We start from the raw sequence: 26,284 nt of genomic DNA, 5'->3' as shown, positions 1-26,284 counted from the left end.
TGAGTTATCAGCAAAACCAACAGGCCACTGACTGACCTTCAAGCAAGCAACACAGTTGCTCCAGAGGCTGGTGAGCACCATAACTTTAATACACCCAAGGGCAACAACACCACCACAGAAGGAACTCCCCTTTAATTTTTCAAGGTAGCAGAGATGACCTAGTGATTTTGGATTTCTGCCACTCCAATTAAAAAAAACCAAAGAAATGTTTAGTGCTACACAATGTGAGACAATTAGAAAAAAATGGTGAGGCCAGGAAAAAAAATACGTGGTAAAAAGAAATGCTGCAAGAAGGGGTCTCTACTTAAAAGTTTAATTCTTTCTGAAATTCCAGCAGTCTTGAATAGCTCACAAATGTTACATGCTAAAAGGACTTCAATTTCTTTGCACTAATAGAGGCTTTAAAACACTATTTATATTATTTTCTACGCTCATGCATCACCTCTGAAACACCTCTGATGCATTAAACATTTAAATCCCCCCTACTTATAAAATAGGTGACGTTACCCCTTCTCACAGAATATCACTGGAACCAGCCAAGACTTCTTACCATTTTTGCTTTAAGTTTGATGTTTATTAGAAGACCAGAATGGGGGCAGGTTTTCTTGCCCTTTGAAAGGTTTTTGATTTGTTACTTAACTAAACATGTTTGTACAGCTTTCTTCATATCTACAAGTCCTTAATCCACAAGATGTCAGTTGAGGCAATAATTATATTAATAAATTGTAGACAGTCTAAGAAGAAAAGAAAGATGGAGAGGCACTTGGAATTAACATGCTGTGAATCAGTCCTGCATCATCCTTTGTCAGTGGCATTAGCAGGCTTTTTTTCCCCCCTTCTTGTTGCCTTTCAGTAATAATTTTCAGTGCGTTTGACACATTTCATCTCACTCAATGCACTGAACCCTAATACAAGAGAACACCAGTTTGTCAAACATACGTTATTTCAGGATGCGTATCAGTTAATCTTAGGCAGCTGACATTGTCAAAGACAGCCACGCTGGCAAGAGCTAAAAACACACTAGGCAAGGAGGATCATGCGAGAGCACAAGCATGGCTGCTGAGATACCAGCACTATCCCAGGCCAAAGCCCCCAAATTCCTGTCTCTCAATTCTCCCCAAACCAAAAGTCTCCCACACCAGTTTCAAAGCACACTTTTCCACTGCTGTTGACAAGAGGAGTTGTAAACTTGAAAAGACTAGTCGTCCACCTGGCACAGGATCCAGCATCAGATATTTTAAGAGCTGGATAAGAGTAAGACTCTCTTCTGAAAAGACTTTTCAGTTGTCTGTGTTAGTTTCACAGAAGCCTCTGTGAATATTTATGGGTCAGAGTGCCTGATTAAATCTTTGCAGCGCTAGGGCCAGTAGTTGCAATTTAGGATTCCCACATTGTTTCGCTGCTATGGACATTAGAGAGTGAAGTCCTAAAAGGTTTTTTTAAACAACAAACAAAAAAGCATGTTACAATAGCAGAACTTCTAGGGATGCCAGGCTTTACGTTTTCGCGTTTCTTACGGCTGTTTTTAGCAATTTAAAATGCTGAATGCATTCAGCCTTCAAGAGGAGGGCTGCCATTCAAAAATTGGCCATTTTGGACATTATGCAACATACCTGTGAGTTTTCTCCCTCAAAGTTCACAGGAGCTGGAGACATTGTAAAGTAATTATGCTGCAAATCCTCTGAGATCAGTCTCTATTTCTGTTTTACAATTTGGCTTAAAACCAGATGTGAGCCAATATGAAAAATAAATGATTTATTATAAAAACCAAATTCTTATTTCTTCAATTTCCAAGCCCATTTATATTATCAAACATGGTTACCTGACTTTAGGAAAGAAAAATGGAAGTCAAGAGGGCTACGGTGGCAGAAATGGTATTTCCTACATATACTTAATATGAAATAGCAATTAAAATAAATTTTAAAAAAGGTTAAAATAAAAATCCCTCTCTCCATTTCGGTTTATTTCACATACACTATTTTGGATCTAGTGACTTTTAAAGTTTCCTGTGTATGGTTTGTTTTTTCTATTTACACATTTAACAGACTAGGATGTATAGAAAAGTAATTAAATTTTTTATTCCCCAACCTCGCTTTAAAAAAAAAAAAAAAGCCAAACCCCTGAAAAAAGATAAAGACTTAAATGCAGAACAATTCCTTGAATTACATAACTGACTTCTTCCAGACAAAGGGCTTCATGTTGCTGTCCTTACTATTCATTTCTGCCATCTTGCAAGACAGAAAACATCTGCTGAAAAGATTCTTTCAAAAAGAAAAATATGTAGAAGTCGCTCCCCAGGTACATTCTTTACTGCAAACAATTACAAGATTTCAGTGGTAATATTGCTTGCTCTTTAATGAGAGACTATTTTATTTGCTTTGAATAATTTTTATACACCATTAATTTCCACAAATCAGTAACAACAGATACTTCTCCTATTTACAACCTCAAGGTAAAACCACGTCTGCCATTCCACCAGTGGAAACACTTCTCAAAAGGAATTTGCTCATTTTGGACCCAACAAAGAACCAGACAAAACACCACTAGAGAAAATACTCTTTGCCCCAGCGCATTTACAAGGAACACTTTGCACCTATAGGACTTCAGGAAGTTACTTTCTTCTCAAGAAAGGGTTAGGTGTTAGTTAGGATTTACAACATGGCAATCCTCTAATGCAAATCCCCCAGGAGGATAGACAGTAAATAGATATTGGTAGGAGAGAACAGAAGGAAGACCCCACCAAACATTTTTACAGCTGATGCCTCTAGTCTGCAGTCCAAGATCCTGAGACATTCAGGTTAGAAGGGAAATATTCTGACATACAGCAGCCAGTTCAGACTAAACTGTCTACAGGTTCAACAGCCAACAACATTCATTCAGAAAACTTCTCTGTTGAAGCAGCCAAGGATGTCACAGAGCTGCTTTGGTTCTCACATAGGCAGCCCATTCCGTTCTACAACACTTAGTAGTTCCTTGGAAAACTTTTCTTTTAAAGATGAGTGGTCCTAGATCAAAATAATTTTTCTTCAAACTATAAAAAAGAAAAAATGAAGCACCCTTTACACCTGCTCCATGATACAATTTATCTGTTGTACTAGAGACACGTATGTTACAAAAAGAGACAGAAACATTAAGAATAGAATCCAAGAAACGTTTCTTTTTCCTACTCTCCATCTCAAAAAGCAGTTTGTACTCAAACAATAGTTTAAAAAGAAATCATTGCCATCTCTGTAAGACGACACAGCACAAAAATCTTCATCCTGAAGCAGGTCAAGTTTGGAAAAGGGATAACCAAGTAAGCACTGTAGAGCAGAAAGTGGTTTATATAGCCCAACATTAACTTCATCATAAGAAACCACCCCCCCAGCAGGCACTGGTAGGACTTTTTATTAAGGAAAAGCAGAGAAAAAAAATAGCAGATTTGGGTGGGTATAAAGAGGATGCAGGGATTTTGTTTTATAGCCTTTAGTAGACAACAGGTCCCCTTGTGCCTTGCTCTACACCTAGGCAGTGCCCTAAGTCTTTAGGGTAAGAGCAGGATTTCACCTTTCAGAACCAGTGTGGGAGACCACGGTGTTGGTGATGCACTTAGGAAAAAAAATGGCAGTTCTACAAATGAACTCTTCCAAGCGCCAGACACAAAGTGGAACGAATACAAGTCTAAGACATTTAATGCCTGACTCGATAGAAAATCTCCACTTCATTAGAGTGAGTCTTTGAGTCAGTCTTTTACTGCAGAGATGGAAGAGAAGAATTCAGGTACACTTTAATCCAGCTTGCCCCAAATGGATTACTTCAGAGAGAATGAAACTGTATCTTTAGCAAGTAGCATACATGTAAAGTAATCAGAAGTGTAAGGGAGACACCAAAAGCTTTTCCTCTTTTGAAATGCAGTCAGCATCTCCTCTGTGGGGCTGATGAACATACAAAGTTAAAAGACACAGAAGAACATAATTAGCTTGATTTTCATTAAGACCCAGTAAGGTCACTGTCAATCTGACCAATGCTATATATAAAATTTCCTCCAAAGGTTGTGCCTAGGAGTCTAGGTTTTGGCTGTGACTTCCCTCCTCCCCCTTGCACAATTGCATAATTAGATTTTTCAAAAATATAAACAAAACCTTTCACCCCTCCCACGCAGCTAGCTGTGTCAGCTTTAGAACATACATTCTCTTTGCAAACATGCCAACATCTTGTGATGGATACTCTGACAAGTGCTGACACTGCTATGAAAAACCAATGCTTGGCTACCAGGTTTTGTGAAAATGCCAGGAGGAAAAAAAAAAAAAAAAAATTGCTAATTCTCTTCCTCCAACCTCCTGTGGAATATGGGGAATTTGAAAAGGAGATATTAAAAAGCAAAACAAAAAATAATCAATAAATAACCACAATTAAAAGGAACACTTAATACTCTAGAACAGAGCTTTAAATTTAGCATTTCATTCATCCTCTAATATCAGGAACCACAATAAGGAAAGTCTGCTGCTTCTCCTTTAATCAATACAATCCCTTAAGAGTCCAAGCTTCAAAACATTCACATAAAATATTAGCGTTATATATTTCCAGTAGATAAACTGAACCAGCAAGGCAATCAATCAATTTTCAATTACTTGTAGCAACTAGATAAGATGATAGTGCACATGCTAACAACTGACAAGAGTCACCTAATGAGCAGGCTTATGCCTTTCGGAAGTCACGAGCCTCTGGGTTACGAAATTAATAATAGCCATTTACAATCATAAATACGTATTTCCTCTTCTGTCTTCATGGAGAAAGTTTATTATATGTAAACTGAGATGTGCTCATCACAGAACTGTCCAGCGTAACTTCTTTTTGCAAGGACCATACACTGCCTCTTATGTTATTGGGAGGGAGCTCATGAAATGCATTAGTAAAATTGCAGGTGTAGTGAGAGCATTAACTTATTTATTACTTAGTACATCGCAGCATTTTTACATCCCAGTAGATGTGTTCTGAATAATGCCATACTTACAACATCGAACTTCTGTGTGATGTTCCCCTGGACATCAAGTAAATAAACTTTGCCATAATGTGTTCCCAGTGCCAAAAACTGTAAAAGAAAGAGACTGATTACATAAACACAAAGACACTGCAACCAAAACTACAGCAATGCTAAATGAGCTCCAGGATGTTTAGCAGATTAATGATTAGGAGCACCGGGGAAAAAAACCCCACCACCTTCTATAGACAAAGCTTATTTTAACTGCACCTAAAGAATAAAACAGGGCTCCAAGCCTATATTACTGTGATAGTGCAAGTTAGCTGTCAGAATGAGTCATGAGGACCCTCATCCACTGACAACTAATGGTGTGTCTGCAGTCCGTACACACTGCCTGATGGACTGTGGCAGCAAATTAAAAATGCAGCATGAAAGCCAGGACCAAACACAGACCTGAAATAGTTCCTAGATCCTTTCCACAGCTTCGTTTCAATTGTAATGATTTCCTTTGGGCTTTATTTTTAATTCTCCTTCATCGTTAACATAAAACCAAAACATTCAAGCACAACAAAAGGCGACCGGTAAGCCACTGGTAAACTACTGCTGAATTATGGAAGGTCTCTGACAGTGCATTTAAGCACACAGATAACCACTGGGTTTGCTTTCCTTCACATAGTAACACTCTTACATTGAACACTCTCAAGACAAATACACTTTTCCTTGGAAATCTTAGGAGTTTCATTCTAAAAAAAATAATAGCAAAATAAAGAAATCTCCACACAAATGCATGCCATCACAAACTTATTTTGATACAAACACGAAGGGAATTGATTCTGAGAGATCTACTGTTAATTGAACCATGTGAACTACACCTAAACAGAAAAGGAAGAACTTTGGTACTACTTGATTTATGACAGAGGTTTCTTTTATTCCCCCCCTCCTTTCAGCATTACTCAAATAGTCTAGGCTCCTCAATTCTCTGTATTTCACTGCATGTGAGCATGCTTCATTGCAACCTATAATGAAATGCTCAAATTTACAGGCACTGCTAAGCGTGTCAGTCAGGCAGCACAATCTTTAAAAAATAACCTTACAGAAAGTCAAGGTTTAAAAGGATTTATCAAAATGGAATTGCTTAAAATGAAATTTCAGTTCAGGCACTTAAAATATGAAGCTACATTAAAAGGAGTCAAAAAAGGGAAAGAAGGGGTTCATTAGAAATTCATCCCCTGCAATGCCTTTCACTCCTGCAAGGTTGCCTTTTTTCAGGAAGAAAAAAGTCCCCCGGGTAAAAAAATCAATACTGGTTAATAAAACATCAGGTGTGCAGACATAACTAGGTATGACTATTCCACTGCACAGGCCTGCTTGAATGCACCAGGTGCCATGACGATTAGTCATCCAGTGCAGACAGCAAGCCTGGTGAAAATATGATGCTTTAGCAGTGAAAAGAAAAAAAAAAAAAATTCTGGGGGGAAATTAGTCTGAATACCGAAGACAGATTTTCAGGATTCCCAGCAAAGTTAAACTGCTATAATCAGAGGCATATTTTACATAGTACTGTATAATTTTGCTAATGATGACTCTTTAGCAGGGCTTTTCCTGCTCTTGCAGAGAAAAAAAAAAAAAAAGGGAAAAAGAACAAAACAGAAAACACCCTCACAAAACCTATAACCCAGCTTCATTTTTAAGCTCTCTGTTGTAAGAGACCTATTCCTAAAAGACTCCAGTACCTGTCTTCTAACAACATTGATCCTTCTCATAAATAGTGTGTCTAGTTTGCTGGAAAACTAAAAGCGCTGGGATACTTAAACAGCTTTCCTGTATTGTCACTCTTTGTGACACTATAGTTAAAGCTGTATCTGTGCACATCCTTACAGAAAAATCCTGTTCATCTCTTGGCTTTCAGAATTTACCTGAGGCTCAGGAAAAAAAGGTAACACAAACAGGCCACAGATGAGGAGGAAATGCTTGCCAATTTTCCAAATATCTGTGTAATTCTGAGTTGTCAAAAACATTTTAGAAAGACTTATTGTTTTCATTTGCACAGTTAAAATACAAGCTTCATCTTAAGAGCCTCTTGAGCCATGGCAACAGTCCTTTGAGTAAAAGAAACACAGCACAAGTCAATCTAAAAATATAGTCAAATAATAGAGATAGACCCCTCAGCAATAACTGTTAAGGAGCTATTACTGGCTGTGAAAAATTATACATTCAGAAAACAGCTATTATGTTTTGCATACTAATAGTTATTTGACAAATAATTAACTCATACTTTCAGATGCTCTTCAGCATTTCTCAATATTTTAAAATGTTATTTAGTATTTATAAAAGAGAAGAAAACAGAAAATAAAAAAGCAATTATTTAAATCACTAAAGAAACCAATGAAGTTTCTTCCTCGTAAGAACAAAGGCATGATTTTTTGTAAAATTTCTTTACTTCGCATTGTCCATCACTTTCTCCCTTTCATTCTCTTGTACGTCTCAAACCTTACCAGCATTAGAGTATGTGCATTCCCTCTCCTTATTTTTAACATATTGAATTAGGGAAGGGGAACAGGGAAGTGTTAGTATGACACCCCCCCCCCCCCCAAAAAAAAAAAGAACCAAAGAAAAAAGGAATATTGTAATTACTTTCTTCTACACTGTATTTACAGAAACTCAGCTGTCTTCCACAGCTGAATATATGCTAAGCTGGTCCTTACCATGATCAAGTCTGTCTTCAGTGATTCAGGCTGTACAAATAAGCACAGTATATGCCAATTTCCTTTCTGAATAAAGGAAAGTTGAGACTGTATCCCAATATTAGTTCACAATACTGTCCGTAATTAAAATCAAGTGAGCATTTTTCCAGTAGCTTATGTAAACATCCCACCTAACAAATCCCTGCACCTTGCATTCTCACCTCATTTTCTCACTGAGAAAGCGTGCACTGTTCAACACAAGTCTACCATGAACTTTGTTTATATTAGCATTGGCTTGCACTGCACCTCTAGATTTGGCACCACTTCTACGCAGAAATATACCGATGCATTACAGGCACAAATACATAAAACCAAGCAGAAGTTCTATCTCTGCCACAAAGTCACGTAATACCTTTTCATGCACCGTCATGCAGCTGGCTGCATCCTTCTGGAGAATTTCGGTCACTCCATTAGAAAGTCGTTCATACTTTAGCTTAGGTTCTTCTTCACTCTCATCTTCCTAAATTTTTCAGAGTGTAAGGAAAAGGAAGCAAGAGAAAAAACACATTTAGAAGTTTATTTTAAATAAAAACAAAGTAAAAGACACCCCAAAACTATCACACAGCAACAGGTGAAGATGGATCACTATTATCTCTTGACAACAGCCATTACAATCAAAAGCCAAACTTTTACATTTTTATCATTGGAGGGGGCTTGGGTTGTGCTTTTTTGTTATTGATTTCTCTTTTTACTCCAAAGTTCTGGGTGCAAACAATGACTGTATAGCAGCATATCAATTCAGCTGTAAGAGGCACTTAGTTGATATCTAAAAAGCGGGAAAAAATGTACATGTGTACTTTGTTACATTAAGTTAGTCATTCCCAATTTAGAAGAAAAATATAAAAGGGATGGATATGGAAAAACGGATGATGATAAAATAAAAGTGTGCCACTGTAGCCACAATTAACTCTAAGCCGAAGCATGCAGGTTACAAGAAACTTCAAGACCTTTACAAGATGCTGCACCTCTGTAGGAAGGATAGAGGCAAAATGCTGTGAACAAAAATAAAAAGAATCCACTAGGAATAAGTTAATTGTATAAAACGCACCAATGGCTTTATGTTAAAAAAAAAAAAAGGAGTATAAATACGTTGCTGCAAAACTGTCTGGGAAAAGGATCTAGACACAGCATATTCCTATGGATCACCTATATCATCTGCATGTTAGGAACTTTTACTGGTAGATACCGAAGCTTTCCTTTCTTTTTCTTGCCAAGCATGTTAGGTATTATCACCCAATCACTACTTAGATGCAAAGAAAGATGATCCATCAAGTGGCACAGTGTAAAGAGAAAGGAGACAGAGCTAAAAAAACCACAAGCAGCAAATTCATTGACCAAACAACACCCAACACGTTTATCTCTTCAGAAAAGAAAACCCAAGGTGCAAAATAGCTCTCTGGTCATAGGCATCTATCTCTAGGAGATGGTCTACTGAAGTACAATGCCAGAGAGAGATTTCATAAGCTTCAGTAATCCTCAGCTAATACTATATATGCATAGACATACACAAACCCATATATATCCCTTGGTCCTCACTGGGAAACAGTATACCTACAATAACAGTGTCCTACACTCACTATTAGTTCTAATGAACACATCAACGCTGAGTGTGTCTCCCACATAAAACCCATCTTTTATTCCTAAGCAACCAGAATACACCAGTGCAGTGCTCTAGAAAAGGAGCGCCTTTACTTCCCACCAACCACTGCTTTCTAATCCCTAGAATAGAAAATAAAAATGCAGTGTCAGCCTATGGCAGAAGAACTATACTTGTGCAATATTTTCTTGTAGCTAATGATGTGAAAAATAAATTTGGAAGAGAGACATGTTAACATGTTAATAAAACATATTTCGTTTAAACTGCCTTTGGAGTACTAAAGCCAGTTTTTCCCAAGCTAAATATTACAGTCATTTACCATGCGTGCTACCATCACACACAGCAATATGTACATACCCTCATACAAAACACATAAAAGCCATACGGACCTATGGAAACATTCAATATTTAGGCCCACGCTTGCATAAATATGCTGCAAAGACAGGCCCTTTTAAAATGTTATTTGAGAGTTTTATGACAGAATACAAATGAGATTAATATAGGGATGTCAGCAGTCCATGACGTAGCAGTCTGAAGTGAGGTGTCAAAATGTCCACCAAGAAACAATTTTATTCAGTAAATCTCACACTGAACAAAGTTGTTACTAGACAGAATGACAATGTCAAATTACATGACTGTATATAAATCAGCCAAATTCCTTGTGCCTTAATAAATGACTACAGGGTAGAGGGAGGAGGTAAAGTCAAAGAAAAAAAAGCATACATGTGATGGAAGGAAGGCATGAGGAAGTATGCGTCTATTTTACAGCAATTAATACATTACTGCATTTTATACATTGCTTACAAAGATTACACTTGAAATGCATGGGTAATCATTGAATAAATTCATAAAAGTAAAAATTGAACTCCAGTCATCTAGTTTTTATAAGATCCCACATGTTGCTGGAGTCTGGACATCAAATGTGCAACCAACGTGAAAAGTTAATTCTAGTCTCTTGAGTAGTTTGCATAAAAGCATTCATCCATGGACCATTAGATAAAGTTACTGTAAATAAGTTTTGCCTGTCGTATTTATGAGTGAAAACTCAGTAATTTTTCCTCCACATGCATATACAAAAAACATACGCTTTCAAAAGTCAGTGCACCGAAGCATTCTGCCAGGCTTCAAAAAAAGTAAATAAAACGAAAACTTCAAATATTAGGCATGATGATGTACCCATTTCACGCTTTCTTGACAGGTATCTTCTATGTTAAGTAAAAGTCAAGCTAAAAGGTGAATTGAAATGAGGTGGGGGTACCTTGCTGTAAACAAAAAGGAATGAAAAAGGTGATTTGCAAAAATGCAAGATTTCTCTACTGCTTCAGACTCTACCTCATATATTAGATGCATTTGATGATCTCTTATTCAGAGTATCAGAGTTTAATCATTTTAAAGGTATTTTTCTATCAGGAAAAGCTTTTATGCAGTCTGAACTTCTAAAGTAAACACAAGCCAGTGTTAATAAAAAGCAAATCAATAATTTTTGTTAAATTTTAATAATCCTGAAAACCTACAAATAAAACCATCAGCAGCCTGAGTTGAGATGACAGTTAGCTGCGTTTCTATGACAACCTAGAGGAATAGTACAAGTCCTGACTTGCAGCAAAGCTAAGATATAAACAGGGTGACATTTACCCCATGCAAGAAAACTCACAGCTTTCCTTTTTTAAGGGGGGGATCAATTTCTCAACTAACATGGATTTTTACTAAGTGTATGGCACTTTCAATTAAAGAGAAGTCCTTTAAACCATCCTAGAGGATTCTAAACATTTGAAAAGAAATTTTACAGCAGTGTTTCTTGTACCACCACATAACACTTCTTCAGTATTTTCTGCCTAAAAAAACCCAAAGCAAAACAAGCCCAACTGAATTTTGAAATTCTTGTGAAATGTATTAAGAGAAAAAGAAAAATATACTGCACAAAATGTGTAAAGCGCTCCACACGTGGCAGCCTTAAATTATGAAAGGGACAGAGACCCACAGAGCTGACAGGAGGAAGCTACCTTCGTGGTGTTGTAAAATAAATAATGACCATTTTTCAACCACAGGAATGCTAATTTGAAACTCATATTCCATTTAGTTCTCTACTTGCCTTTTACTGCTGAAGCTAGCAGTCAAATTGTTAAAAATACGCTGTAAAGAACAAGTATCCATAAACATTTCCAATTGAATGAAATACTCTAAATGAACCAGTAAGACTAATACAAACCCCTTCCTGCTAAGAGCTCTTCCATTTGTCACTGCTGAACTCCTGAATGGAAAACTAATTCCTCTTCCCACACCTAACACCTAGTAGGTCTGAAACTCACTACCAACTCTTCTTCTGGAGCAGATATACAAAACTGAGGAGAGCTGCAAATGTGCAATAAGCTCTCAAAAGGCCAGTGCCACTGCAAGGGATGCTCATTTGCCTTTCCGAATGCAGGCTTGCAACCTTCTTCAGGTATTCTGCCCCATCTCTCCCAACTTCGCCTACATGAACAACTGCGGTGGAATCATGAGTAGAAAAAAAAAAAAAAAAAACAACAAAAAAACCCCAACAACAAACCACAGCTGAAATTGGTTCTCGCAAAGAAAATTTCCAGAAGGAACCTGTGGGCAGTTCCCGGAGTTATTCCATTAGCCCACATTTGCTCCTGCAGCAGAGGATCTGCCCACAGGACAGTCTGTCACATGAACTACATGCTCTGCTGATTGCGGATACTCTTAATTATGTTACTGACAGTAACACTGACAGCGAAGTGTCATCCTTCCTACACAATCTGCCCTCAAAGTTTTTCAAAGCCTTTACGGAAATAAGTGGTGCATAGATTACAAAGCAAGCGCCCTTCCTCTGCTGCACATCTTCTGTCCAGTCCCAGCTAGAATTCCAATTACTATAGGGGGCCATTCCAGCCTTGTTTATGCCTGGAAGTTTTGACCCTGCAAAACGTTTAAACTCAAATACAAAGATACCTGAGGTCTATCCCTCAAGCAATTTCAAAGCAGCTACACTCACACTCTACTGCAACAAGGCCCCAGTGTCATAGGCCTTCCTAAAAAGCCGGGGGGGGGAACACAAAAAACCAACCAACCAAAAAAAAAACCCAAAAACACAGCTTATTTTCATTTTTTTCATGCTTTCTTTCATGTTCACGCAATTTCAGAGATTATAAGAAAAACGTTAAATTAGCTCGTTTCCTCCTAGCTTAAAGGCCATTAAAAGTGCTCTGCCTCTGGGTATCTGAATAGTTAATGTTTAGGATGCATTCTAAAATCTCATTAAAAAACAGAAAAAAAACAAACCACTGTGCTGTCAAAGTGCAAACCCAACATTACTGCTAAAAAGTGAGAAGAGGCTACTTAGCAATTTGTGAGAGTAATTCTTCTTGACATTTAATACAGGCCAGATCTTTGGAAACCCACGTAGAACCTACTAAGAAATTTGCATTTTTATTTATTTAAACAGTCATCACTATCACGCAGAAGAAAAAAATTAAACTAACTAGTTAGACCTCCAGAATTATCTGTTTGCAAACTACGTGAAAATCTCCAGTAGAACCAAGGAAACCAAGTCCATTTATTTTTGAGTTAAAATAAAGGTTCACAGAACATCCTCAGTTATGCGAAAGTGAATAAACACATCCTTAGTGCTCTGCTGGGGGCAGCTTCACTTATTACAGAAATTCAACAACAAATATAAAAAAAATAAACACATAAAAAGACCTCAAGCCCCAGAAAGCAGTCTCCAGGGAGAATTACTTACTTCTCTTGTATATGTACAGAAGCACAAAGTGCAGCAAAATACTCAGCAGAACTCAGTTGCCAAGACCACATATTACCTTTTTGGTCTTGACATCTTGACTTGATCCAAAGCATAACCATCTCCAACTGTTATTTTTTTTTATGGAAATGATGTCTTAATCAGGGGGTTGGACTGATTGTTTCAGTTTTGGTTTTGAGGGCCGGTGGACTGGGAAGGATCTTTCCTCTACAAATCCCGTAATTGACATGGGAGCAATGAGTACTTATCTGAGTGACTGGTACCCCGCTAAGAAGCGGAATAGGTGACTTCTAACCACGCTGCTGTGAAAAATGCATCATCAGCGGGGATTTACACCACCCCCTGACCTCCAGGCCATCCGCAAAACCTTCCTATCACCAGCATTGCCTGGAAGGACAGGACTGCACCAGGGAGGCTGTGCAAACCTCAGTTTGGACAAGGGGGCCCAACAAACACCTTACAAACTTTAGGATAACTGTCGCAAGATTTCAACAAAGAAGCAAGTACTACCCAACAAAAGATACAGCTAAAATTTTTTATTTAACCTTCACCTCATTACCTCACCTGGGAATTGGACCACATCGGCCGTAACGCCTCCTTTGGCCTGGTAAAGAAATTATGATTATTTTCAGTCTTTATCCTCTCCAGTTCAGATCCCAGAACTTTGTTAGGACCTGACTATCTCCCTTCATTCAGGGTCAGAGATACTGAAGCACTGATTTATAAATGATCCTCACTTTAGGTTTACTAAACCCCACTCCCCAAATTCTTCAGAGAAAATATTCAGCTAACACTGAGTCCCTCAGACAACCAACTGTTGCAAAGTGCAGCTTCATCATTTTCCAGCCTTGTGTTCCTGTCTCAATGATGAAGGGACTACCTATGCTATTTTCAGAATTAGTATCCTGACTCGTCTCTCAATGCAATCAGATCTCTAACACTAAACGGATGCAAAGAAAAACTCAGACTAAGGCCTTTAACCTTCAAAAGCCCAGTTTGCTAGGTAATGCACAAACTGGAACACAATTTTATTGCATGTTGCTGTTTTATTTACTGTGTTGAATTTAAATATTGAACCCTTTACCGGACCCTCTGGAGACTAAAACTTACTGAGACAACATAAACCTCTTTTCCTCCGTTACTTTCATATTAAAAAGTTTGTTCCTACAAGAAAATTTTAACAAAGCAGAAAAAATAAATTAGTTGGTTTAAGAATAAGAACAGAAAAGAGCATTTCATCTTGAAGTCACTGGTTCAAAAGCAGGTAAAGCGATGGTGAATAGAAGCTAGAAAAAAATCCATGGTGCTGTTTATTGGGAAATCACCCAAACAATTTCCTATAGAGCGCCATATTATAAAACTACTGATCTCAAGTGACAACCTGGGTAGTAACTTCAACAATGACGCAAATTACTGAGGTGGGCATGGAGGACATACCGTTATCTTTGTAAAAGACCCGATTATTTACTCCAGTTTTGTAGAACAGTTGCAGGACAATATGAAAGGGCACAGGCTGCTGTATTTTGAACCCTATATAAACACAAGTTTTGTGAGAATTAATACAGTTTGAAATAAATGTTACAATCATCTGGAATAAATACTAAAAACCTATTCAAGTTTGTAACCTGCACAAGAATGAGTTTCTATTCTGCAACTATTGCTACACGAGACAACAAAAGGCATGGAGACTGAAATTTCTAAACCATGAAAACACATTTGTGACTTACGCTGCTAAAAATATTTTCCCCTAATTCTATGGTGAAAATACAGTCATGTTAGCTCAGTGAAGGAAGTGAAGTGAATAACCTCCCATCCAGTTCCTTTATGATTCCTCATAAGGCAAATCACCAGTACTTTCCCAGAATCTGGCTGTAAAATTGGCAAATATGGATTAGGATGGTAAAATTTCACACAGCAGTTTTCTGTTCTCCCCATGCATTTTCCGCAGGGATTTATTTAATACCTTGACCTCTTTGGGAAAATGCAGATATACACCAGGAGCAAGAAATTAAGATGATATGGCTGCCTGTGAATATGTATCAAAATGGGATGCAGTCACAGTATGAAATGACACACAGATGAAAGGCAAAGCAGAGAACTTTTTATTTCTTTGCAAAACTGTTGTGGTATACAGAATGTCACACTATATTTGCAGAACACCAATTGAAGATTCATTCCTACAGGTTTGAAGGAGCTGGGCACCAGCCAAGTTGTGAAGCAGAAGTAACACCCAGATGACATACTGCACATGAGCAATCATCATAAATGGCATGTTAAAAAAAAGTAGTAAGAAGTCCATATAGTACAATTTGGTTTCACTTCAACTCCCATCAATTTGTTTTATTTTACTGGTAGTTTTGTGCGTGGCAAAGAACACCTGAAAACTTTCAAATCCACTTCAGTGTTCAAAAGCACAGGATCAGTCCATCCACATCAAGTGCACCATACAGAGGCAGCACAGGATAGGCTGTTTTATCTCCATGTCCAAATCCAATTCCAACGCTAAAAAATCCAAACACAGTTCAAATCTCAATGAAACTACACATTTCTACTTGCAGTTTCCTTTTGCTGAGTAAGGAACTTGGGAAAACATTTGTTTCCCCTGTGAACACTACTCAAGCAGCCCGGTTGCCACCTTGTGATGTACGGCATATGAAAACCCTACAGTGCAGTTTTGGGAACAGTAGTTTTTAAAGTTCGCCCACTCACCACAGTGGAAGAGCTGGATGGTAAACAGATGAATTTCCCTGCTACTTTCCTTTTTCCAGCCCAGAGTGTTATTCCACCCAGATGAATACATTTAGTATTTTGGAAAAGCCACATCTGCATACTCTGTTAACACACTAGCTTTGCAGTTGCATTTAATTTATGTTGCACGCACAGCAGCATTTTTACTTTTTATGTATTCCACAACACACAGATAGAACAGGCACTTCTGGTTAATATTAATAGCTCATTAAATGAAGCATCTAATTTTCACTCAAAACCAGAAGATATTAAAAGAATATAGCAATAATCCATTTTTCCTGCAAGTCAATCCTCTAACAATGTATATTATAATGTTAGTTACTAGTCACTGCAAACTTGTTTTTCAAATTAATGTATGAAAAGATTCCATTTAAACTTCAATAAATAATTTACTACACTCATCCTACTGGCTCAAATTGATAAATTATTTGCATGATACATTTTCTCATTAATAAGGAGAACTTTCTATTTGGAATTTATATATCTTTTCCTTCCATTTTCCCCATTTAGAAGGCCAATTTCAATGAAAGCCATGCAGCGGGAAGCAATCTCCCTTCAGATTGCTCAGGTATGTGAAACAGAATATGCTTTTTGAGCGTTTTTCTCCCATTTTATATTTTTAAAACAACTGGAAGAGAAAAATGGCAACCTAGCGTAGAGCTTTTCAGTAATAAGGAAAAGAGGCACAATGAAAAGAAGTACTTTGCCAAAGGTCAGACAGGAGACCAAAAAAGGGCAAGTTGGACTAAGGTACAGTAGCAAAATTTACTTTTCAACCATCCATTTTTTGTTGCAATGGTGATGCCCCTTCAAAAGCTACTAGCCACAGAAGAGCTCACCTCTTCCAGCCCAATGCTCCACACTCCATGTTAAGAGAACATTTTGATGGAAACAGAGTATGACAAGGAGCCTTTTTTACCAGATGCTTTATTTACTTGATATGATTTAATTGCTTTGACCTCATCCAGACCCAACCTACAAGACTAAGATGTGGAGTGCACTGAAAAGGAAAGAAAACATCAAGGCTTTTTAGTTGCTTCTTTTTAAGGCTTACACGTTTCCTAACTGTGTTCCTGCTCTGATCAGTTTTCAAAACCTTAAAGAACAAAACCACTACCAATTTCAGTGGTTAAAGTGTATCAGTGAGGGATGTTTCTAAACTACCATAAACTGTTTGAGCACTGGGTTAACAGAGAATTTCTACAATACTTTCTTCTCTACAAACTAGAATTTATTAATATAATGTTTAAATAACTAAAAGAATAAACTAAATGAACAAATATATCCCTTTCACAGGGTACCAGTGATCAAAGATCAGAAAACAGGTCAACGAAACCTAAGACCAGGAGATATAAAAATGGAAGTGCTAGAATGGAAACATATGCAACACTGATGACTAACACAAAGTACCTAGTAAAAAAACTGCAATGCACATATTAATGCAACTTTTCAAAAAAATTATTCTTTTTAATTACTTTTTATAGAAAATGACCATCTGCACCCACCTGCCTTTTTTTTTGGTGATTTCCTTTAACAGGCCAACAATACAAAACAAAAAATTTACCCTGTAGTAAATTAGCCCACCAGTAAATTAGAAAGGTGCGAAAAACTTTAACAAATAACTAACCAAATTCCAGGATGATAACTCGGCTTTGATTCCCTCATCAAGTAGGAAGGTTCTGGTTTTTGATACATCATGACTTGAATTTTATCAGTACCTCACACTCACAAATGGGGTTTGAAACCTTCTCTTTACTTCCTTTACTTCTCAGAGGTAGGAAACTATTGCTCCATTTTATAAGGGGGGCAGGAGGGGAGGCACACAGGCAAGAAAGAGGCAGACCATAATTAACCTGTACGTGAAGTCTGAGGTTGAGACAGAAGCTGTAGGTCCTGGGACCCAGAGGCAAGGATCCAAACATTTTTCTGCTACATACAAGTTATCTGAAATAACTGTTACTAATTTATGCAGACCAGCAGTTTTCCAGAGTACAATATAGGCTTCTATCAGTACAAATTAAATCTCAATGGAAATATTTTGTGCACTACATATACAGTGAAAAGAAAAATAACATCCACCTGACCTCACAAGATTTCATAGTGTAACATAATGAACGGTGACTCTGCCATACTGCGCAACTACAACACCCTGCAAATAAACACACTCTATAGCAATACAGTACAGAGCAGCATGGAGGTTCAGGGAGACTCAAGTTGGCTCTTTAATAAACTTTCTTTTGAATTAAGACATACAAAACCAGTTCCTCCCTTCAGAGAATGCAAGTGATTCATGAGTGCGTTTCACAATACATGCTGTTGTGTGAGCTGCTGTACTCTAATTATTCCTTGTTTTAAACTAAAGAAGATCACCTGTTTTAAATGAAAATAAAAAATGGTTTAAATCACTCCACAACAGTCCATTATGTAATATAACAGCATTCTCTCATTAAAAGCAAAACTTTCAAAGACAAAATTACAAGCTGAGCAGCAGCATCAACTTAAATGCAAGAAAAATACCATTGTGCATCTCACCTTACCACCACGTTGCACTGCTACTGAAGAAAGCTTAACTATCTACTTCTACATTTATTAGCATGATCTTTTCCTAATTAGCTGGCAAAATATATGTATCTGCCTCACAGAAAACAGCTCAACTGAGAAAAGTAAGATTTTACAGAAACAGACACGTTGCAAGGAAGAAAATTAATTTGAAAACAGAAATTCAGATTCAGGCTGTACATAATTTACACAGACTTTTTTCCTCCACAGTTTACAAACAGCCAAAAGTCAGATTACTTTGTTGTCCGTTTTTAAGATCTCATCAAATGTGACAGTCCAAACACATAGCTCTAGGTGCTGTAAAATAAAATTAAATAAGCCAATGAAACATCACTGCACTAGGACTTCTCAGCCAAACAAACTTGCTCAGGCTCAGCCCCAAATGCAGCATATTTGATGATTAGACAGTGTTGGGAGAAGTAAAGCAAACATACTTCACAAGCACAATTAAAAAAACAAAACCAAACAACCAAAACCAGAAGATAAAAAAAGAAAATAATTGTGCTTCAAGACTGCAGTAGAATTACTTAGCAAACCAAGTAGATTTTTCTCTTGAGAATTAAAAGACTGTGTTAGATATACTGCTTCCTCATTATATCATGCTATAATATATAGCAGTCTGTCTATAGGAAAAGAAAAAGCTTATAATACCCTATATCATATACAAGGTTATGAAATAAAAGTGTAAGTTTTACGTAGTTACCAGGAAAGATCTATTACATTTCTACAAGCGCTAACACAACTACCACTATCTCCACACTGAAAGGTCTGCTTAACATCTGAACACATGCACCATCTCTGCTAATTAACACCTTTGCATTTTACACATTCTGATTTACACAGCTGAAAAGTATTAAACATTTAAGCAGCCTTAGGAACTCAATTTCCTGGGCAGCAAGAGTTGGAACCAAACTTACATCGAAGGGCTCTTAGCTGATGTACATTCAAGACAGTTAATTTTTGCAGACTCCCACATTTGATGCCTATTACAAAGCTCTACCACCAAGTCTGTGCAAGTAAACATCCTGGCATGTGTTAAAGAGCTCAAAACAGACCAAGCAGGTAACGAGTTAGAATTAGCATCTTATTTACTAGGAGCTGCTAAAGGAATGATACTAAAAGAGTTGCTGCATAAGGGAATCACTGTATGCTTGATTCTTTACTAAGATAATGGCACAGCAGTGTAAAAAATACAGAAAAAGAAAATCGATATTTTGTTTACACATCTAGTTCAGACAGGGACATCATTTACTCAAAAACAGGAATTTAAAAATTACCTTCCTCCGTAACAGAAAAGACTTCTACAGTATAACTTGCATATGTCATGTGCCCTCTGAAACCCATAGTAATAATTTTCGATTCTATGGGAAGAACTTAAATTAAGTGCAAAAACAATTATATATGCAAAAATGTTTATTACTATGATGATAAGATGTCTAAAAAGTCTACACCATAAATATTATATTTTTTAATGGGTAAAACAGGACACAAGCTACAAGGATTAGAGTCTCAGATTCTAGTACTGACACCATAAAATCCATCCCTGATTATTCAAACTATGTGCCATCCAAAAGAAATCATTTAATTTTATGATCACAAGAGCTAGGAGTGAAGCCATCAGTTCAATCTTATCTTTGACTATACTTCAAATAATATAAGCAAGCACTGACAACGTTTAGACTTTAGTGATTCTACCACTATTTTTGGTTCCTATCTGAATGACCATTAGAAATAGTCTAATGAGTGATGTAAACGCTAAGATTGTGAAAATTGTTCACTACTTCCTTTAAGTACTTTCTAAACATGGTTTCAAAGTTTCATTTCATCAGCTACCTGTGTAGTGTCAAGACACTACAGACTGGACTTACTATTCAAAGACAACTCAGAAATAGCATTTTCATAGGCATTAGAATGACGATTGGATTGTTCTTTAGATCCAACATCTACATTCTCAGTATGAAAATTTCCTTGTCACTTCTCTACGCATGTGAAATTAACATCAAAAAATTGACATCAACTTTAACAAAGGCCTTGTTGAAATTGTATGACTTTCAATTTTGTGAAAGCTGCATGATGCCTATTTTTACTTAAGGTAAAAACAAACAAAACCCTGACAACCTAGCAACCCATTTATGATTAATTCTGCAGTAAATACTTATTTACTATGGGCTGAAATGTTGAAAGGCCATTAAAAAGGCCACTAAAACAAGCTCTCACTTGCAATAGGCTTTAAAGAAAATATAAAAAACACGCCTGGGCAGGTAAGTATTTGTGTTCACTATGCTGTGAATGACAGCCCTTGAGAGGATTACTATTCTACTAAACACCGCGTCATCGCCCAGTCATTGTCTATGTCTTCTTCACATCACAAAGCAAATCCACAATGAAACCATTTCACACTAGGCAAAAAAGTCTGGTCCAGGCAGCTGTTCCACACAGCAACGTTAAAGGGCCAAAGAAATCCCTGCTTCTCACCAGGAATGCCCGATGGTGCCACTGCAGACAGCCACTCATGAAAGGCAGAGGGAAAAAAAAAAAAAAAATTATCCCACAAGAAACAAAGCCCCCATCCTCTGCAAAAAGATTTTTTTCAAAATCCACCACTGCAGTCTCTGCAGTAGCCACTGCCTTGGAAATTAGGATTTCTGCCTGCTTAGTGCTTAAACTCAGATCCCAAGCATGAAGATTTCTCCCTAGGTAAAGAACAGAAATCTTCCTAACAGCAAGTCCATTAAAGTTTTGGAAGTCTAGGAGACACTTTCATTTAGATACATAATGGGTGAAAACACTTTGTCAACATAATACCCTGCTTTCTATCACCTGTCCTTGCTGATGGCCACAATTGAAGGTGCTCAACCACCCTTATTTCTTCTTTCCTGTAGGCATCCTAGACCACACTAAAGTCAAGTATCTCTTTCCAGATCTCTTATGGTTCCTTCAATGATGGCAGGCTTGCAGTTAGTACACTACTGTTCACGGACAAATTCTTGAACCCTCTGTAGCTCCCTTTCTCTCCTCACCCCCAGACCACTTTTTCCAGCACCTACAGCAGGGTAGGCAGACCTGTCCAGAACATGAAACAATTTATGACAAAATGTCATCTCAAGAACAGAGACTCTACAGAACATGATTAAATCTAGACTGCAAAGTTATTAAAATAACACAGTAATTACTTGAATGTAGTATTACTGCATATACAATTATACTGACAATTAAATTTTCATTCGATCAAAACAGAAGTGCATGCACTTGAATTTGTCTCTCAAGATAATTCATTTTACTACGATGGGGCAATTGTGGTTTTTTTAATATATAAAGAAGCTTCTAATAGCAAATCACAGCTCCTTTTTAATAATTTAAGCCCAGCTTAACATTCCTTGCTACATAATACCGGCAAAGCTTCTAAAAACAACCAATGAGGTAGTATTTTTCCCTCCATACTGACAAAGAACTAGCACTGACAGAGATTCAAGTATGAAACATTTTAAGCAGTCTTACCTCAGACTCATCTGTTGATTCCTCATTAGACCTGGTTTCCTGAAAATGACACAAAGAACAAGGGGAAAATTAGCTAAGCACATACATAACTGAGCAGTATTTCTCTTTTTAACATACTTTTTAAAGCTGTATTAAGAGACAGAAGACAAGGTGGAAGCAAGTCAAAGTTCAGAGTTTCCATCCCTTCCATTCATACCCAACTTATGCTTGCACTTGCAATCTAGGGCCACGCTGACACTCAGTAGCACCAGCTGACTGTGATACTATGTCGGTTACCCTGAAAGAGAGACTGATTGGAGCATCTGAGAATTTGTCCCTATGGAAGTTTCCCTCCTTCCACAAGTGATAGCAAGTTTTGCAAAGCAACTGCCCATGTCTTGACTCACAAGGCAGAACAGCATTCTCAAGTTATCCACAAACTAACTTCGGTGTTCAACTATTCAGCTGTTAATATAGGCTTATTTTAAACTTAAATAATTCCAAACCATTTTCCACAGAAATCCAGCATTTAATGACTTTCTCCTTCCCATCCCATAATCAATGCAAGCCATGTGGCTTTCTCTTGCCTTTGAAGCAACTGTACCTTTAAAATATCTCTCCATGGCAAGACAATGATTCTTACTGTCCTACAAAAAAAATTTGTAAGTCAACTCCTGCTAATCTCTCACCTGTCCACTGAGAAAATCTGCTGATGCAATGCCTCCTCAAAGAGGTCAGCAAAATGAAGATTTACTTAACGTATTTATCATTATCAATAGCAATAAAAGGTTACAACTAATATGCTGACAGTGAATGTAAGGATTTTAACAACAAAATATGATATAAACAAAGAACAAGCAAGAGAGAAGGCAGCATTTCAAATCTTATGAAGTAGTATTTGGACAGTAAGATAAATAGGTACAGAATTTCACCAGAGAAGGCAAAAAAAAAAAAAAAAAGAAAAAAGAGTGTTACCAACAGTTTAAAGACAAATGGAAAGGGAAGAAGATTTAATGCACTGACAACCACTGTCATTTTTCGTTTGTCACATTTATTTATTGTCTGTGTTTATAAAATGCACGGATTGTAACCTCTAGGCAAAAAGCAAATGCCTCCTTTGCATTAGTGGAGCTTCACCTTTAGTGACCATAGTGACCACCACAGTAGACTAGAGATACGGATGGGGAAGGAAAAAAGCAGCATTTCTACTTGTTATTTGAAACTCAGTGCGAGGTGTTACCATGATTACTGCCATCTGTTTCCTTCATTTTTCTCACTACAGCCAAGTCCACCTCTAGAACATGCATCCCATAGAAGGGTTATCTGTGTCGCCTATATTCATGACATGAGTTAGGAAATTGCAAGTAGAAAGAACATGGGAGTCAAGGGAAGATGAAGAGGGAGTAAAATCCTGGCATCCTTTCAAGCTTAGGTTTGACTTTGCAAGTACAACTGTTTGTCCGTCAGTCTCACAGGCCCTACTCACAGATGCAGTTACTTTTCAGGAAATAACAATTTTGTTACATATAATCTTTGTGCATCTTAAATTCTATTTAACAATAACCAAGTGAGGACAGAACTAAAATATTGTGGTGTAACTCAGCCTATTGGACCAGCTAGAGCAACACAGGAAGTCCAATGCAAAATATCACCGGATTCCTAATAAAAAAACTGCCTCTCTCTCGAATACCAAGAGTTGCCTACTCAACTCCTTTACAAATCAAAACTATCAGCATTAACATTTTGATATTTTGATACAATTCACACAGTTCGTATCACCAGGAGAATTTGTTTAAAAAAAAAAAAAAATCTGTTCTCCCAAACAAAATAAGCAATTACAGCAAGTGACATTTTTGCTGGTATATAAGTCTTTCTAGTGCAGCTACACCACTTACATATTTTTTCCCCCACAGTTCTACTTGCTTTGGCTATTCAGGAGAACACAAATGTAGGGAAAGCCAGTGACAAGAATCTGTTTTGATTTGGGACATGTACCCTGGTATCCCTACTGTATTCACAAGCCACTGCAGCTGTGGCTACTAAATTTCATAAACAGCACACAAATTCAGGCAAATGTTTCACGGCCTTCATGTTTCGCTGCAGAAAATAACATGCAAAAATTCAGAGAGAGTCTTGGCTTCGAAAAGAAATGCAGAAACTGTATTTGCTCCCTGACAAGAACTTAGCTGAAGGTGCTTAGAATTGACACTTACCTGCTAACTCACTTTGCTAGCAACTTACTACGAAAAGCTTTTTGCCTGAGCTCTCCCACTCGCACAGGCAAACTGGAAGAGCAAACTGCAGTTATGACTACCCTGGGTTTTTGTTAGGTTCCTCTCCCCTCCCTCCAAATGCGTGAACTGAGAGGATTATCCTCCGCTTCTACTTTTTAGTAGCCTCGTAACTGTGAAAAGGAAATCCCTCAAAAGGGATTTGTAGACAACCAGAATCCCAAATCATGTAGGAATAGCTGTCACTGGTAGGTCTCAGACTCTAGGGACGAATCAGCAGCACACTTCAGCCAGCTGGCAAATGTTGCTCAAACAGCCTTAGAACAGAGAAAGGGAACACAGATGAGGAAGCCACAGAAATGTGAATCAATCTCTCACCATTATAGTCTCTCACTTAGCAGATACAACATAACTTCCCAATAAAGTCTTAAACTGGCCTTCCAATATGATGGATGTAGGGTTTTCCCTGCCTTGCCTTTATAAATGTGAGATGCTACCCACTATATGTTTAGGCCCATAACTTAAGTCTGCTGGGAGGGGAAAACCATGAAACTTGGGTTTCAAAGAAACCACCACCAGTCACCTACAAGCACAGCATACACATCCCCTTCAGCAGGGGTGCACATGCTCCCCACATGAAAAAAATAGAAATAAATAAGGTAAACTCTCCTACCATAGTCCAAAGAGAGCAAAATGCAGGCTGTTTTAATCTCTTATATTATCAGAGAAGATAAGAAGACTTGCCAGATTGGTTTTATCCTGAGAACCCTTTCAAATGCTGCCACAGTCAAAAACTCACCACACCAGGGGATAAAGCCTTCCCCAAAGAAGCCAGCCCCTCCCAACAAAACCCCCTGACAGCTGGGAAGGTGGAAACCAGACACCAATCTCCAATTAAGGCCAATTACCTTGAGGTAATTCTAAGACTCTCTCACCTTTAGGCATTCAAGACAGACAAACATCACACAGCTTAGCTGTGTGTCAAAGTCCTGGCTCAGCAAAGAAACATTGAGAAAGTATCTGGAAGGACTGGGGACTTCACTTCTTGCTTTTATTTTATCTTTTTCTCGGGAAGGAGCAGTCTAGGCAGGGGGAGCTTCAGGAGGACACAGAACCACGGCTTACAAGCACCAAACTCCTCAAATTTCGTGTCAGGAGAAAACTCCCCTGTTGAGATGAACGTGCTCGCGTCTTCCGAGCCACTTGGTCAAAGAGAGCTTCTCAACCATCTCAGACGGGCCCTTCAGCTCTTTAATCTTGGCTCCAGAGCGGTGCCAGCTGCGTTTCTAAACCCCTCCCTCCCCCCCGCCCAGCCCCCAGGTTCCTGCATCGGGTGTTACCTAAAAAGCGGAGCCCTTCGCGACTTGCGCCGTCTCCCCTGGCCGTCTATCAGGTTTTTTTTAGGCAAAACCCGATCGGCAGCCTCGGGCAGCCCCGTCCGCGCAGCGCGGCCGCGGAGAGGAGGAGTCCTGGCACCGCCGCCTCCATCCCCTCCCCTCCGCCCCGGCGCAGCGAGGCTCCGGCGCCTCTCCCGCCCCGCCGCCGGCCCTCGCACCCCGCGCAGGGCCGGCTGACGGCCTCTCCCCGCTCGCACACGCCCTGTCCCGTCGCCCCTCTGCTCCCCAGGGCCGCCCCGGCCCCGCGCTCCCGCCGCCGCGCTCCTCGCCCCCTCCGACGGGGCAGCGCCCTCACAGCCTCTACCTTCTCCTCGGCTTCCGCCATGGCGCGGCCGGCGAGCCGTCATGTGAGGGGCAGGAAGCCGGCGGGCGCGGAGGCACCCTGGGAAATGTAGTTTCGGAGGAGGGTGTGTTTTCCTTCTTTTTTTTTTTTTTTTTTTTTTTTTTTTTTTTCTTTTTCCCCTCTGTTCTTCTTTATTGTTGTTGTGGTTGGCTGTTTTGGGGGGTGGCTCTTGCCCAGCTGTGGGTACGGTGGCGCTGCCTTACAGCCTACACCAGGGGCAGAGGCAAGGCTGGGCCCAACTGGGACAACGTGTCCCTGCCTGGTTTTCCTTCTGCCCTCCTCAGCTGCCAGCGACATGCTTTTTTTTAAGCTGAATTCCCTCAGTTCCCTCAGGGAGACCTTTGTACACCCAGCTGTGATCAGACTGAAGGCGGCCACCATAGTGAATGACAAGATGGCCTCTGGTTAGCGGGGGTTTGGGTGTAGTTGAAGCTGAGAGCCACTTGCCGCGTACCCGTGCCTGCC

General features: G+C 38.7%; 1 protein-coding gene across 4 annotated transcripts in view; it reads right to left on the bottom strand.

Annotated features, from left to right (window-relative positions):
- Nucleotides 1-25,826, bottom strand: part of VPS41 (VPS41 subunit of HOPS complex) — a 110,394-nt gene extending 84,568 nt beyond the window's left edge. For all 4 annotated transcript variants that reach the window (XM_082303903.1, XM_082303905.1, XM_082303904.1 and 1 more), the window contains exons 1-4: nucleotides 25,781-25,826; nucleotides 21,870-21,908; nucleotides 8,057-8,164; nucleotides 4,994-5,071 (exon numbers count right to left, since the gene is read on the bottom strand). In XM_082303903.1, coding sequence (XP_082160029.1) covers nucleotides 4,994-5,071; nucleotides 8,057-8,164; nucleotides 21,870-21,908; nucleotides 25,781-25,801 — 246 coding nt within the window. In that variant the 5' untranslated portion in view covers nucleotides 25,802-25,826. The remainder of the gene's footprint in view (nucleotides 1-4,993; nucleotides 5,072-8,056; nucleotides 8,165-21,869; nucleotides 21,909-25,780) is intronic.
- Nucleotides 25,827-26,284: the final 458 nt, after the last annotated feature.

Source organism: Platalea leucorodia, assembly GCF_965183815.1.
Source record: "Platalea leucorodia genome assembly, chromosome: 1".
In the NCBI taxonomy this organism is placed as follows: domain Eukaryota; kingdom Metazoa; phylum Chordata; class Aves; order Pelecaniformes; family Threskiornithidae; genus Platalea; species Platalea leucorodia.
The sequence above is the reverse complement of the archived record's forward strand: the minus strand, read 5'-3'. Positions and strand labels throughout refer to the sequence as shown.